This window comes from Triticum dicoccoides, chromosome 2B (genome assembly GCF_002162155.2).
Source record: "Triticum dicoccoides isolate Atlit2015 ecotype Zavitan chromosome 2B, WEW_v2.0, whole genome shotgun sequence".
NCBI lineage: Eukaryota > Viridiplantae > Streptophyta > Magnoliopsida > Poales > Poaceae > Triticum > Triticum dicoccoides.
In genome coordinates, this window is record NC_041383.1 from 284,902,807 (window position 1) to 284,916,059 (window position 13,253).

General features: G+C 49.9%; 2 protein-coding genes across 4 annotated transcripts in view; both read right to left on the reverse strand.

Annotated features, from left to right (window-relative positions):
* Positions 1–5,852: 5,852 nt before the first annotated feature.
* On the reverse strand, positions 5,853–7,186 carry LOC119363542 (peroxidase 7-like). Its single transcript, XM_037628917.1, has 2 exons — positions 6,844–7,186; positions 5,853–6,752 (listed from the first exon to the last, which is right to left on the reverse strand). Exons 1-2 carry the CDS (start codon positions 7,111–7,113, stop codon positions 6,012–6,014), a joined length of 1,011 nt encoding a protein of 336 aa, XP_037484814.1. The 5' UTR covers positions 7,114–7,186; the 3' UTR covers positions 5,853–6,011.
* LOC119363540 (protein trichome birefringence-like 13) overlaps positions 7,164–13,253 on the reverse strand; it is an 18,418-nt gene continuing 12,328 nt past the window's right edge. The window contains exons 6-7 of one of the 3 annotated variants that reach the window (XM_037628916.1): positions 9,113–9,247; positions 7,164–7,281 (exon numbers count right to left, since the gene is read on the reverse strand). In XM_037628916.1, coding sequence (XP_037484813.1) covers positions 7,177–7,281; positions 9,113–9,247 — 240 coding nt within the window. In that variant the 3' untranslated portion in view covers positions 7,164–7,176. Of the gene's footprint in view, positions 7,282–7,641; positions 8,194–9,112; positions 9,248–13,253 lie in introns of those variants that run through there. The other 2 variants (XM_037628915.1, XM_037628914.1) reach the window with 2 other exon arrangements.

Here is a 13,253-nt window from a genome sequence, read left to right on the forward strand (position 1 = left end):
GTTGCCCAAAATGGAGAGGGGGTGTCCATTTATAGCAGGTAGGCTAGGTTAGGGGGGCTTTGGGGGCTTTTAGAGCCCTCCAATCGCGATCCGATGGCTCCGGTCGGAGGGGGGTTTTGGATGGCTAGGTGGGCTGCAAGTGACTGTGTAGAAGGCCTCAGGTTGAGAAGAGAGGGGGAGAAGTGCGGCCCGTCACGGTTTCTGGAGACCGAAAACATCCAACGAAGGTACCAGCAACGGTACCGCTATAGGTTTAAAGGTTGGGCTATCAAATGGACTCCGTATGCGACGAAATTTGACAACCTGTCTACCTACACTATAATAAGACCACATGCCAACTTTCATCCCATTCCAAGAACATTTTTGTGCCACTTATAAAATAACATTTCAGAGGTGCCGCGGGTGCGTGCGAGTGTCTGGACTCTGAACGGACAATGGAGAGAACTGGGAGGACCCGAACGGATGCAAGTTTTGAAAAACATGCTGATGAAATGCAGATGATGACATGGCAAAATGCAACACGCAAGCAGATGACATGGCAACGATGGCGAATAACTGAAAGACACCTGGCGCATCGGATTCGGGGCGTTACATTTAATCATAAGTAGGAGGTTTATTCAAGTAAGAACATCACCTAAGCACCGGTCCACCCACATATCAAACTATCAAAGTAGTGAACACGAATTAAGCCAACATGATGAAAGTGACTAGATGAAATTCCCGTGTACCCTCAAGAACACTTTGCTTATCATAAGGGACCGTTTTGGCATGTCCTTTGCCTCAAAAGGATTGGGCTACCTTGCTGCACTTTTGTTACTACTATTGTTACTTGCTCGTTACAAATTATCTTGCTATCAAACTACTCTGCTACTTACAATTTTAGCACTTGCAGACATTACCTTGCTGAAAACCACTTGTCATTTTCTTCTGCTCCTTGTTGGGTTTGACACTCTTACTTATCGAAAAGGCTACAATTGACCCCATATACTTGTGGGTCATTAGTGTCCCATCATCAAACTTGTTGACTTGCTAGGGATTGAGGGAGGAAACCTATATATACACTTACACCAAACGAAACTTGATTCCCCCATACTTTCACTTGTGAGTCAATTGCACAAAACTACCACATTTGCGACTAGGTTTGCAGAAAACCACCAAGTCGCTAATCCGTTGCAAAAATCACCGTGATCCACATAATATCGTTGCAAAAAGCACTGATCGGGTGATTTGTCCCGTTTGATCGCTTTGTGACAACTGGGGCCCAATTGTAAGGTGCTGACATGGCAAAAATTGACATACACATCCCTAGATCTAGAATAAAAAAGCAATCAGACCCCCACCCATCCCTCCCCCTCCCTTGCGCTTGTGACCCATCTCTCATCTCCCCTGCGCGACTGACCTTCCTCCGACGCCGGCTCCGGCTCCGGCCACCTCACCTAACTCATCGGCGCCGCCCTATCCTGCTGGGGCCTGGCCCTTCTTCTTGCTGTAATCGGCGTCATCGTCTCCTTCCTTGTCGGTGGCAGGGGCGGGGGCGGGCGCGGCAGCGGAGTGGAGGGAAGGGAGCGGGGACGTCTCGGTGGGCACAGGAGGGGATGCCGCCGACTCCTTGTCCTCGTCGAGGGACCCCGTGGAGGGGGCTATGGAAGGGGAGGTGGATCTGTTGGCGTCGAGGCGGAGGAGCGGGGACGCGGTGGCGCGCCGGGCGACGGGGGCTGCGAGATGGAGCTCTGCGCGGCGCAGAGCGGCGGCGCGGCCACCATGAGGAAGAGGAGGAGGATGCCGTCGTGGAGCACCCGTCCAAGAGAGCCACGCCCAGCCCCTGGTGGTGGTGCACCGCACGGCGTCCCCAACTGCTCTGCGCTATTGCTTCGGGCACGACGTCGAACCAGGGAGGAGCGGCATCGAGCTGCTGCCGCTTCTTGCATGGCGTCGAGCAGCCGCGGGGCCGAGCACTCCCGTCACCACCGAGCTAAGGGTGCCACTGCTGCCCTTCTCTAGTGAGGATGCCGTCACGGCGGCTGCGCGCAGACGAGGCCATCATCTGGGCACGACGGCTCAGGACATAGATGGCGACGTCGTCAGGTTGGAGCAAGGCACGGCGGCTCAGGGCGTCTGTGCCATCGAGCGGCGGCTGGGCTTCCTGTGGCGGCGATGGGAGCCGGCGGGATCGAGAGCAGGGGGATTGAGAGCAAGGGGGTAGATTGCTTTTTATTTTTAGATCCAGGGGTGTGTATGACATTTGTTTGCCAAGTCAGCTCTAGACAGCCGGGCCCCACTTGTCAGATAGTGATTAAATGGGTTAAACCACCCGATCAGTGCTTTTTGCAACAAGTTTATTACTCATGAAGTGTTTTTTGCAACGGATTAGCGACTTGGTGGAATTCTGCAAACCTAGCCGCAAATGTGGTAGTTTTGTGCAATTGACTCTTCACTTGTGGATCTGGTTACTCTTGGGTGTTTAGGCACCCTAGATGGAAGAGGTCACCTCGGAGACACATTCCATTGTGGTGAAGCTTCATGGTGGTGTTGGGAGCCTCCAATTCAGTTGTGGAGAGAGCCCCAACCTTGTTTGTAAAGGTTTCGGTTGCCACCTTCAAGGGCACCGCTAGTGGATTCGTGACACCTTGCATTGCGCGAGGGCATGAGGAGAATAAGGTGGTCCTAGGGACATTTGGGGAGCATTGTGCCTCCACCCTCTCCAACGAAGACATTCCTCCCCCAAAGGAGGAAAGTTGGGCAACGCATCCCCGTCTCCATCGACTCAACTTGCGGTTACTTTGTGCCTCTACTTTGTGCAAGCTTTTATTGTGTGTTTACTCTTCCTTGCACTTTCTACTTGTGTTGCTTGCCATATAAGTTGTCCACCTAGTTGCATATCTAGACAACCTACATTGTTGTCGAACCTAAATTTGCTAAAGAGGCTAAAAATTGTTAGTCTCCTATTCACCCTCTCCCCTCTAGTTGACCATATCGATCTTTTCACAAGCACAAAAAGTAACTAAACAAAGTAGGTAACATGGTAGCAAAGTTAAGGTATGCAGAACCTATGGTAGAAAGACAAAACTAAACAACAAAAGTACCAAAAAGACTTGGCAAAATTGATGGTAGATTGGGTTGAATGTACCTGTAAAGCAAACTACCCAGCAACGACACTCGAAAAAGGCTTGCTTCCTTTGAACTAGCAAGGTGTCGGTCCCCAAGTGCAAGGTTTGTAGCAAGCATCAATTTTCCTCAAGTAGATGACCTTGAGGTTTATCGAATCAGTAGGAGTTTGTGGCACATCCAATGATCAGGATATGCACACAAAAATACAAAAATCCCTTGGTGCCCAACGAAACAAGAAAGGTTGTTAATCTCACTAGCTCTGCTAGTTACAAGTATTTAAATGCACAAGTGTATGGAAAATTTGATTGCATCAAGAAAGTAAAAAACAAGGAATTTTAAAAAAGAGCATGTGATCGGGGTTGAAGGAAATAGGAAGAATAATGGACCGAAATCCTTAGGTTCACTAGTGGTTTCTCACCAAAAGGGCGTGGTGAACAAATTACAGTTGTGTATCGATTAAATTATAGTTTTATAACTATGACTATCCATGCATAACTAGCATATGAGCATCAGACGCAAATATCTATCCAACTGCATCTATAACTAATACTCCACCCATGACTGCTTTCCATCATGCATATTAAAGTATTAAGTAAAAACAGAGTACTGTTTTAAGTATGATGACATGAATTCGATGATATATTGTCTTCACCCTGCGTTCAAAGGTCAATTACGTAATCATCTTTTTATCCCTGGTGGCAACAACACGATACAATATTTTTCCACTTTCTGTCACTGCGGTAAATTACTTGCAAGATTGAACCCAGCTATCATACACAACCCCCACTTTTGGGGATCAAATATCAAACTTTTTCAAACAAAGACAATTAAATCATAGAGCATATATGAATAAGAGTTATGCAACAAAGAAACCAAATAGATCTCTAAAAGACTCATCGATAAATCTGACCATCAAATGACAATTCATCACACTGCAACAAACGCACCAACATACTACATCAGATGGACCGCGGGCATGTAGGGCAGCTCATGTGATCATTGTATTGAGAAGCAATGGAGAGAAAACCATCTAGCTCCTGATATGGACCCATAGTCCAAAGGAAACTATTTACATGTGCTCATGGTGACTTTCAAGTTGATGAAGATAGCCACCATGATGATTTCCCCCTCCGACAGAGTACCGGGAAAGGGCTACCAATTGGATCGGATCGCCAAGGAACAGAGAGGTGCGGCGGCAGAAACATAATAACTCCTCGATGTTTAGGGTTTCTGGAGCGAAAAAGAAATATGCGTCGAAAGGCGGTGGATAGGAGATTCAGGGGGGCCACGCGCCCCTGGCCGCATGGTGGGGCTGTGTGGAGGCTGTGGGGCCCCTCTGGTGGGTCTTAAGCCCTTTGGAAGCTTCCCGAGGAAAAATGATTCGTGCAATTTTGGGGGGTATTGGAGCTCTGTAAAATTGATTTTCCTATAAATTGAAAAATTGGGCACTGAGTTAATAGGTTAATCTAGAAAAATGATAAAAATTGATTTCAAAACTATGCCAAAATAATATAAACATAGTATGAAACAATCGAAATTTATAGATATGTTTGAAATGTATCAAGTGTCCAGAAGCCCGTTGCGCGATGAACTCCTCCATGCGGTGTGCGCGGTGATTGTTTGGAGTTTTGGTGCTCTTAGACATAACCACCTGCCAAACAGCACCATACAATTGAATGGATTTCTGGTGTTTTTGTTGGTGACTAGTAAAATACCATTCTATCTTAATAAAGGAGGAAATCTTTATTGAGTTGCCAAGCATGGCCTTACTAGATGGCTCTGGAATGTCATCCTGGCCCGAGAGGGCCCTTGCTCGCCTTATATACTCTGCTGAGCTAGGGGTTACATGGCCCGGATCGGAATAATTTTGGGTTTACGACCCTTGGTCGAACAAAACATGCACGGGTAGCTTTCTGCTTCCTTGTCTCCGAGGTTGGTGCGCTCGAATGGCCGACTCGACACCTTGGTAGATGACATGGTTGATCCAATGCCTGCCTACCTGGTATGCCCAGGTGTCATATCCTCATTATCGAACGGTGGAGTTGCGAGCGGAGCAAACCATGCCATGTGCAGGAGACCGGGAGTGACAAGACATGAAGGAGAAGATAAGGAGGACTTTTTTTTCAGGATGAGAAGCAAGGATTAGATGACCTCGACCTCACATAAGAAGACTATAGTGGCTTCCGATGGATCAACCGACGCTGCCTAGCACCAGTCATCCCGTAAAGGGCTCCTTGATTGAAATCATACAGTCCATGAAGTTCTATAGAAAATAATGATAAACAAGTTAATTTTAATTTATATTTGGAATGCTTCCAGTGAACTTTTATAATGGATTTGGGTAATTCGAAAAGAGAAAAAGACATTGAAAAAGATCATTCATCGGCTCCAATCAATGGAAGGCAAAAGGCGAACCAACCTGTGGTTGGATGGTTAGATGGACTGTGATATCCCAGCCCATCAGGGTTCAATCTTGGTGCTCGCATTTATCCTGGATTTATTTCAGAAATTCCGGTGACATGCGTTTAGTGGGAGGAGATGTTTCCATCAACTACAAGGTGTCTACGGTGACTTCGTAAAATCTCAATATGATATGTCGGCTCAGTCTCTCGGATGTGCTCATAAGGGTAGGATGTGCGTGTGTGCGTTCATAGAGGTGAGTGTATGCGCGTATATACGAGCGCTTGCGTCTGTGCTGTGTTAAAAAAATGGGAGGCAAAAGTATGTCTGACACACGCCATGACTTTACACCACAAAGAAGTATAAGTATATAGGTAGTTTAAAAAAGATTAACCAAAACAAGTATGAATTAAACCAAAAAAGGCAAGCAACATTTCGCTCCTGAACCAACAAATTAACCGAGATGCGCATGCTGTTTCGCCGACGTATATAATGTGGATGGATCAGTAGTTGACGGCGGAGCACTTGGATCGGACCTCGCCCTCGCTGCCGGTGAGGACCTGCACGTTGCCGAGCCAGTGCATGGACTCGGCGAACTGGCGCTTGAATTCCTCGGGCTCTCTGGCCATTTCCTGGACGAAGCTCCTGGTCCGGGAGTCATGGAGCATCTTCTGGTCCGTCTCCAGGAGTCCCATCCTGCGCTCCAGGTTCTTGTAGTACCCGTTATCGAACGCCGTGGGCGTGACGCCGTCGAGCTCCACTCTCTCGTGCTCCGCGTCGCCGCCGCGGCACTTGCGCCTCAGGAAGTCACCGTACTTGCCGTCCAGCGTCTCCGGTTTGCTCTTGCACAGACGCGGCTTCACGGCGGCACAGCTGGCCTTGCCGATGGTGTGCGCGCCGGAGAGGACGACGAGGTCGCGGACGTTTAGGCCCATGGACTCGAAGAAGGCGACGAGGTCTGTGACGCTCTCGCGGCCCATGGGCACGTACTTGTCGGCGGCCTCTTTGCGGGACTGGCGGCCGTCCTTCCGGCCGTAGACGAGAGGCCAGTAGCTCACTCCCACCTCCCTGCTGGCGTCGCGGGTGGCGGCGGTGAGGATGTCGGCGCAGGAGACGGTCTCGGGGCACTTGGCCTCCAGCTCCGTCTTGATGGCCTCGATGAGCTCGAAGCCCCGGAGCGTCTTGCTCGCCGCGGCGTACTTCTCGCTCCCCGGCGCATCTATCAGGATCGACGCGTCGCACCCCTGATTATCGATCAAATTAATCAGAACAGTGCAGATTGATGATCTGTGGAGAGAAATGAATCGTATGATAATTCTTGCATGCATTGCATACCCCGACGGCAAAGTCGTGGAAGAAGAGGCGGATGAGGCCCGCGGCGATGGTGTAGTCTGCGGCGAAGGCCTTCTTGACGGCCCTCTGGACGATGCCCTCCATGTCGGGGCACGACTCGCCGTAGTATCCGGCGACAAGGCCGTCCGCGGGCTTCCTGTAGGCCGGCGGCTGGTAGTCTTGCGGCTGGCTGTAGCCGTCCGCCATCGCCATGGGGGCGAGGATAAGCACTGAGACGGTGAGGAAGGAGAGAAGCGACAACGCCGTCCTCATCGCGCTCGTCGGAGAAATGAACTGTTGACAGATGGATTGACCTGAGGTTGGTTCTAGTGCTGGTTATATAGTTTTGCGCGGGAGCTGGTTTGATTCCTTTCGTCCTACACGCGAGCACGTTGCTTGAGACGACGTGAGGAGCAATACATGAAGGAGATTGTAAATGGGCTGCACGTAGGGAAAGGAGATGACAAATCAGGTCAGCGTGTGCTAATCATCAAATAATTGCACTCGTACATGTATATAATCAGCAAAGAGACCAGGTATAGTCCAATGTCTGAAATAAGTAAACAAATCAGGTCTAGTAGTTGTATAACAAAAGGTTCCCCGCAAAAAAAAAGTATAACAAAAGGGAAAGGGAATTGTGCCTGAGCTTCATGATGAAACAAAAGGGGATTATGCAAGCATGCGAAACAGAAGCAGTTACTGACGACTGAAATTTTTTCAGGCGCCCGATATTTAGCAAACATGCAAAAACATCGACATGACAGGCAAAAGTCAAAGTATTTGTATAGCCACAACAACATAGTTTCCAATTAGATCTTGCAAATATATATGCACAAAATAATGCAGCCTGCCTTTTAGTGTCGGTGTCACATGGAAAGATAAGTCGGTGTGGGAGAAAACTCCACTCTGTTTGATCGTTCAACAAACAAATCCAATTAAGCTATTCTAGGATTCAGGAGTACACGTCGTAAAACTCCAATACTGGGTTAAAGCTACAGTTTGGTATTCGGAGGAAATCTCTTCTGTGACAACGGATAATGCTCCAACGTATTCATACCCCAAGAAAAAAATTGGGGAAATTTTCTCACAAGGCTAGCTCTGAATTGCCGCAAGACTTGCTGCTAGCAAATCGTTCCATGCATCGGTTGGTCCTGGTAAACACCAATGCATGCAATCGTCGTGCTTCTTTCCTCCGGTTGTCGCCGGATGAGCATCAGCTCTGAATTCACTCATGTGAGTGACGTTCAAAACTCTGAAGGTAGTAGACTGCTCCAGAGCCTTCATCAAGTGCTGGTTTACCAAGCGTGCTTCTATGTTTGTGCCGTTGTTGTCCAAGGAGAAAAATTCTTTGACCTAGACCAGTTTTGCTCAACATATTAATCTCAAAACTCCAGGCTCCAAACAATCACCAACCTTCTACAGCCCAATATTTGGTATTTAGACCAAAGGGAAAAAATATATATTGCAGCAACACTGAAATATAAACACATTCAGTAACTTTCAAGAGATTGATTTCATGTTCAGCAGGAAAGTGTTATTCCAGCAGAGGTAAATAAATATACGAAGATCAGATTGTCTGCCAGATACTGCATATTTTCTGGGGGGGTAATAACCGTGCATTTGCAAATGCTATGCTATATTGGAATCCATGCAAGGCATTGATGATCACAGAGGAGATATGTTGACAAGTGCAACTCTTTTTTATGTCATACGGATGTTTGTTCTCTTTAGTCAAGCCGTTTGCGCTTCAGACTTGAAGTGCTTGTTTTTTCTGTTAGGGGAAAAAATTACAAAGCAGGTTTTTTTCTGTTAAAACTTGAAAGTGATTGATAAGCGATTGGAGTACTTCATGGAAAGGTGCAATGTCAGGCAACCAGAGGAATCAAATTCATGTTTCTTTATTTTGAGGTGAAACAGACAGCACTCTTGTTCAGATACACAAATCACATGTGTGTGATAGCTTATGGCCTTACAACTACTTTAAAAACCTAACATATAGACATGCATATGCTTTTGGCAAACAAGACTATGGTGCAGTCCTAGTATCCCCTTGTTAGAACATCTGTTTCACTCCATATTACAACTGTGAGTTCTGATTTAAACAACTTCTGTCATTTATCACATTAAGACTACCTACCAACAATTGAACATACTAAAAAGAGTATAACAATAATACGTATGATTTTGAAAGAAAAAAGGAGAAGAAAATGGAAGCATGCAGCAGAAGATGAAAAAGCGCAATCCAAATATCAACATACTGTTGTTTCGATACCTCTTCAGAGGACAAGGGTTGGTCACGTTGACAAGATCCACCTTCATTCCAATCACCACCTTCAAAATGTCTAGGAGATTGAGTGCTGAAGAATTTCAATCCATTGGGTCTCATTGCTTTGTTCACAAATGTTATCTGATGAAAAAAATTATTCATAGTGTTAGAGTGAAAGTTGAATATCATGATGATATTAAACAGCAAAGCAGATATTTTTCTTCTTTGCTAGGGCATATTTAGACAAGTCATTTAGACATAATGTAGTGTGAAAATATTCAAGTCAAAATCAACCCAATTTTTTTCTTGAGAAAACACAAAAAGCTTTGCGTCTCTTATAGACTATTTCAATGAGTGAAATGATCAAGAATGGCCCACCGCTTCGCTGGTCTAACCGCCGGTTTAATGCGTAAAAAATCACATTTAATTGATTCTCAAGTCAGTTTGGAGGAAGCTTTGACTTCATATATACTTGGGAAACACATCATAGCAGTTATACATGGTGACTTGGTCATAAAAGGAATGCAGCCCAGCAGGTACTGGGCATCCCATGCCTGCGCGAATGGTGGCGAGAGGTCCTAAGTTTGATCCCTTACCTGCTGCTCATATACGATGATCTTTTGTTGAACCGGTATGGGCCCTAGCCCATCTAGATCTGGCTCTTGGGCCCAAGCCCATGAGAGGGGGTGACCTAGAAGAGGAGCCAAGCCGCCACACAAGTGAAACACTCGCGCGAGCCACCAGACAGCTGCTCGATCCAGTCTGGGGGTACCTCTCCCTCGAATCAACATGGTATCAGACCAGGCTATGGAGGCGGCGGCGGCGGCGTAGTTGCTCGCTGGCGAGGTGGCGGGGTCCGGCGGGGCCAGGCGCGACAGAGACGGCTGCGTGCGGGGCTGTGTGCGCGCGCGCGAGGCGGCTGTGCTGTGACGCGGAGGTGTGGGGCCGGCAGGAGAAGAGGCGGAGGAGGATAAAGGAGAGGCAGCGCCTGAGGGTGCGGGAGGAGGAGGAGCTGCTCCCACAGGAGCAGGACAGGCAGGAGGCCCAGGTGGCCAGGTGGAGGAGGACGCTAGGAGGAGAGGCGGCTGGCGGGGGTGATCCTGCGCAGGCTGCTAGAGTGCTCAATCTGAAACAGGAAGAGCTTGGGCTGGACTGCTGGAGTGTCCTGCTGCTACTGCTCCTACTCTCCAAGAGTTGTTGACTCTGCAGCTTGCTCGTGAGGGGCTGTGAGCTGCTGCTGTGTGCTTTACTAAGGGTTTTTTTTCTGTGGACTTGCTGCTGTGTGCTTGGTGCTGTGGTGGTGGTGGTGCTGTTTGGGAAAGAAGACTTGCTGAGGCTAAGTTCTGCTGCTGCTGTTGAGAGCTGCTACAGCTAAAGTGTGCTGTCCTGAGGGTTGCTGCTGCTGATTATCCCGCCAAACGATGGCTGAACCAAATGCTCTTGCCGAGGCTTTCGAGAAGCTCACTAAGATCCTCGTCGAGTCCAACTTTGGGGCCATCGTTGTTATGGCGCTGCTAGAAGGAAGGCGTGAGAGGGCCAGCCGGGGGCCTTTTGCCCACGGCCGGGCAAGAGGGAAGGGATTTCCTTCTTAATTCTTGCTTGATTAGATTGATACATCTCCTCTCTTTATATAGAGAGGTTTACTTGACTCCCAAGCAAGGCTTACTTGACCCCTAAGCAAGCGACCCTTATCTCTAATTAACCCTAAGACTAATGGGCTATACCGCCAGCCCAGGCCCATTACATACTCTAACACTACACCCCACCTGGACATACAACTTGTCCTCGAGCTGCAGCCTAACCAACTTATAACCATGACTCGACGCAACACAAACCTAACACCTAAAAACAAGCCTTTTACATCTCGGCTTGTTTTATGACTCTCAACCTGAAATGGACTGGGACGCTTTATTTTGGAACCCCTCAACAAAAAGTGGACACCATCCGCACGTTGGACGTGCACGTGTATAGCCACCTGGATCCCATGGACACCACCTGGACCAAAGGAGTGCATGTGTATGGCCACCTGGAAGTGGTCGCAAGAGCGACCAGCAAAGGCGCCCTCGCGGCGGCCGGCGGCGGAAAGCAGTGGTGCACCGCTGTGCACTCCTATCGGTGACACCCTGCCTTCTCCCCGCCGGACGACTATTGGTCTGCACCGCACAGGGAAGAGTGGAGGTCTTGCGATGGAGAATGACGAGGAGGGGTGCCCCCCCCAACCGCCGATGTCGCAGACTTTGAGGTCGCTGCCCGCGGGGAAAACAGCATGTCCGCCGCCCATGGGGGAAACCGCATGCCCAAGATCCCCGACACAGTGGACGAGATCGAGGTCCTTTGCACAGCGAAGGGCAACTTGGAGGAGCGACAGCTGCAGACCACGCATCTCCCGCACACGCGACGCGCTAGGAGGCCGCGCGCAGCAGCCTGCAGCCTCACCGCCGCCGACACGTGGCGGGTAGCAATCCAAGACGGAAGCGCTGACGGCGACGGCGGGGACTTGATCTGCTGGATGTGGACGCCCTGGGATGGCGGCGGCGCTGATGGGAACGAGGTCATCGCACTCCCGTCGTAGGGCATCCCATACTGGGCGGCGGAGCTGACCGCCAGTGGATGCTGCAGCTGCAGCGGTAGCTGCGGCGGAGCGCCGGGTGCGGCGGAGGCCGCCAGAAGCGGCGGCTGCCACTGCAGCCAGGGCTGGGCGGTGGTGGCGATGGATGGCAGCTGCAGCGGCCCGGTGAGCGCGGCGAAGGCTGGTGCAGCCCGGGGGCGGCGATTGGCGGCGCAGCCTGGTGCGGCCCATAGGACCCGGCCAAGAACAAACGGATCTCCTGGACCGCCTGGGTTAGGTCCCGCAGCACCCCGGACACCTCCTCCCAGGTGAGGACGGCGGGGGCGGGCGCGACGGAGGATCCCGGTGCGAGCAGGAGCGGGGCGACGGTCGTGGTGGTCGCCGGAGGCAACAAGGTGACCGGCAGCGGGAGAGACGGGTTTGGCGGCGGTGAAGACATGATCGAACCGAAGCTAGCTGATACCAAATTGTTATGGCGCTGCTAGAAGGAGGGCGCGAGAGGGCCGGCCGGGGGCCTTTTGCCCACGGCCGGGCAAGAGGAAAGGGATTTCCTTCTTAATTCTTGCTTGATTAGATTGATACATCTCCTCTCTTTATATAGAGACGTTTACTTGACTCCCAAGCAAGGCTTACTTGACCCCTAAGCAAGCGACCCTTATCTCTAATTAACCCTAAGACTAACGGGCTATACCGCCAGCCCAGGCCCATTACGTACTCTAACAATCGTTCCTAGACAGGAAGTGGCTCAAAAGTTCGAAATGTCGCCCCTGGACATGAAGCTAGAGGAGGCCACTAATTATTTGAGCTGGTCCAGGAGGGCTTTGTGGGCTGTGGAGCAGAAGGAGCTTGATGGACATTTGTTGGGCACCGTTGTAGAACCAGGGGACAAGAGTAGTGCAGAGGGCAAGAGGTGGAAAGTCATCCACTCTGTACTTATGGTGTGGTTGTTGAACTCCGTGGTGCCCTCCATTGGACGCTCTGTGGAGGGGCTATCCACTCCTGCTGAGATATGGAAGATTCTATCCACCCAGTACTCTGGCAAGGGCAATGCCATGCTCATTGTTCAGATTGAGGACAAGATTAGGTTGTTGCGCCAAGATGATGGCATGTCAGTGATGACATACGTGGCAGAACTGCAGGCGTTGTGGGCTGACCAGGATAATTGTGATCCCCTGGAACTCTATGACGCGGCTTCAATCGAGTCAGGGACAAGTGGATGGCACGCAGGCGTGTGGTGAAATTTTTGGCTGGCCTCTAAGGTTGCTTTGATGCCAGGAAGGCTTCCCTGTTGCGCCAACCTAGTCTGACTACCATTCCCGAGGTTGTTGCAGCGATGACTCAAGAGGAGGTGCGCCTATCTCTTGAGCATGCAGACATGAAGGTTGTGCCAACTTCGACCTTTGCAGTCACTAAGCGCATGGAGTGGGGAGATCCCACCAAATGTCATATCTATGGGGAGGTAGGTCACTGGAAGAGAGAATGTCCAACTCGTGGCAGAGGCAGGGGATATAACAGAGGGGGAACAGGCAGAGGCAGAAGTGCTAGAGGCAGAGGTGGATACTCAGAGGCCTCATGGGG

Excerpts from the sequence above, each read along its gene's own strand:
- LOC119363542 (XM_037628917.1), bottom strand. The coding sequence starts at position 7,113 with ATGAGGACGGCGTTGTCGCTTCTCTCCTTCCTCACCGTCTCAGTGCTT. Across the intron at positions 6,753-6,843 it reads TCCACGACTTTGCCGTCGGG|GGGTGCGACGCGTCGATCCT; the intron begins GTATGCAATGCA and ends ATCGATAATCAG.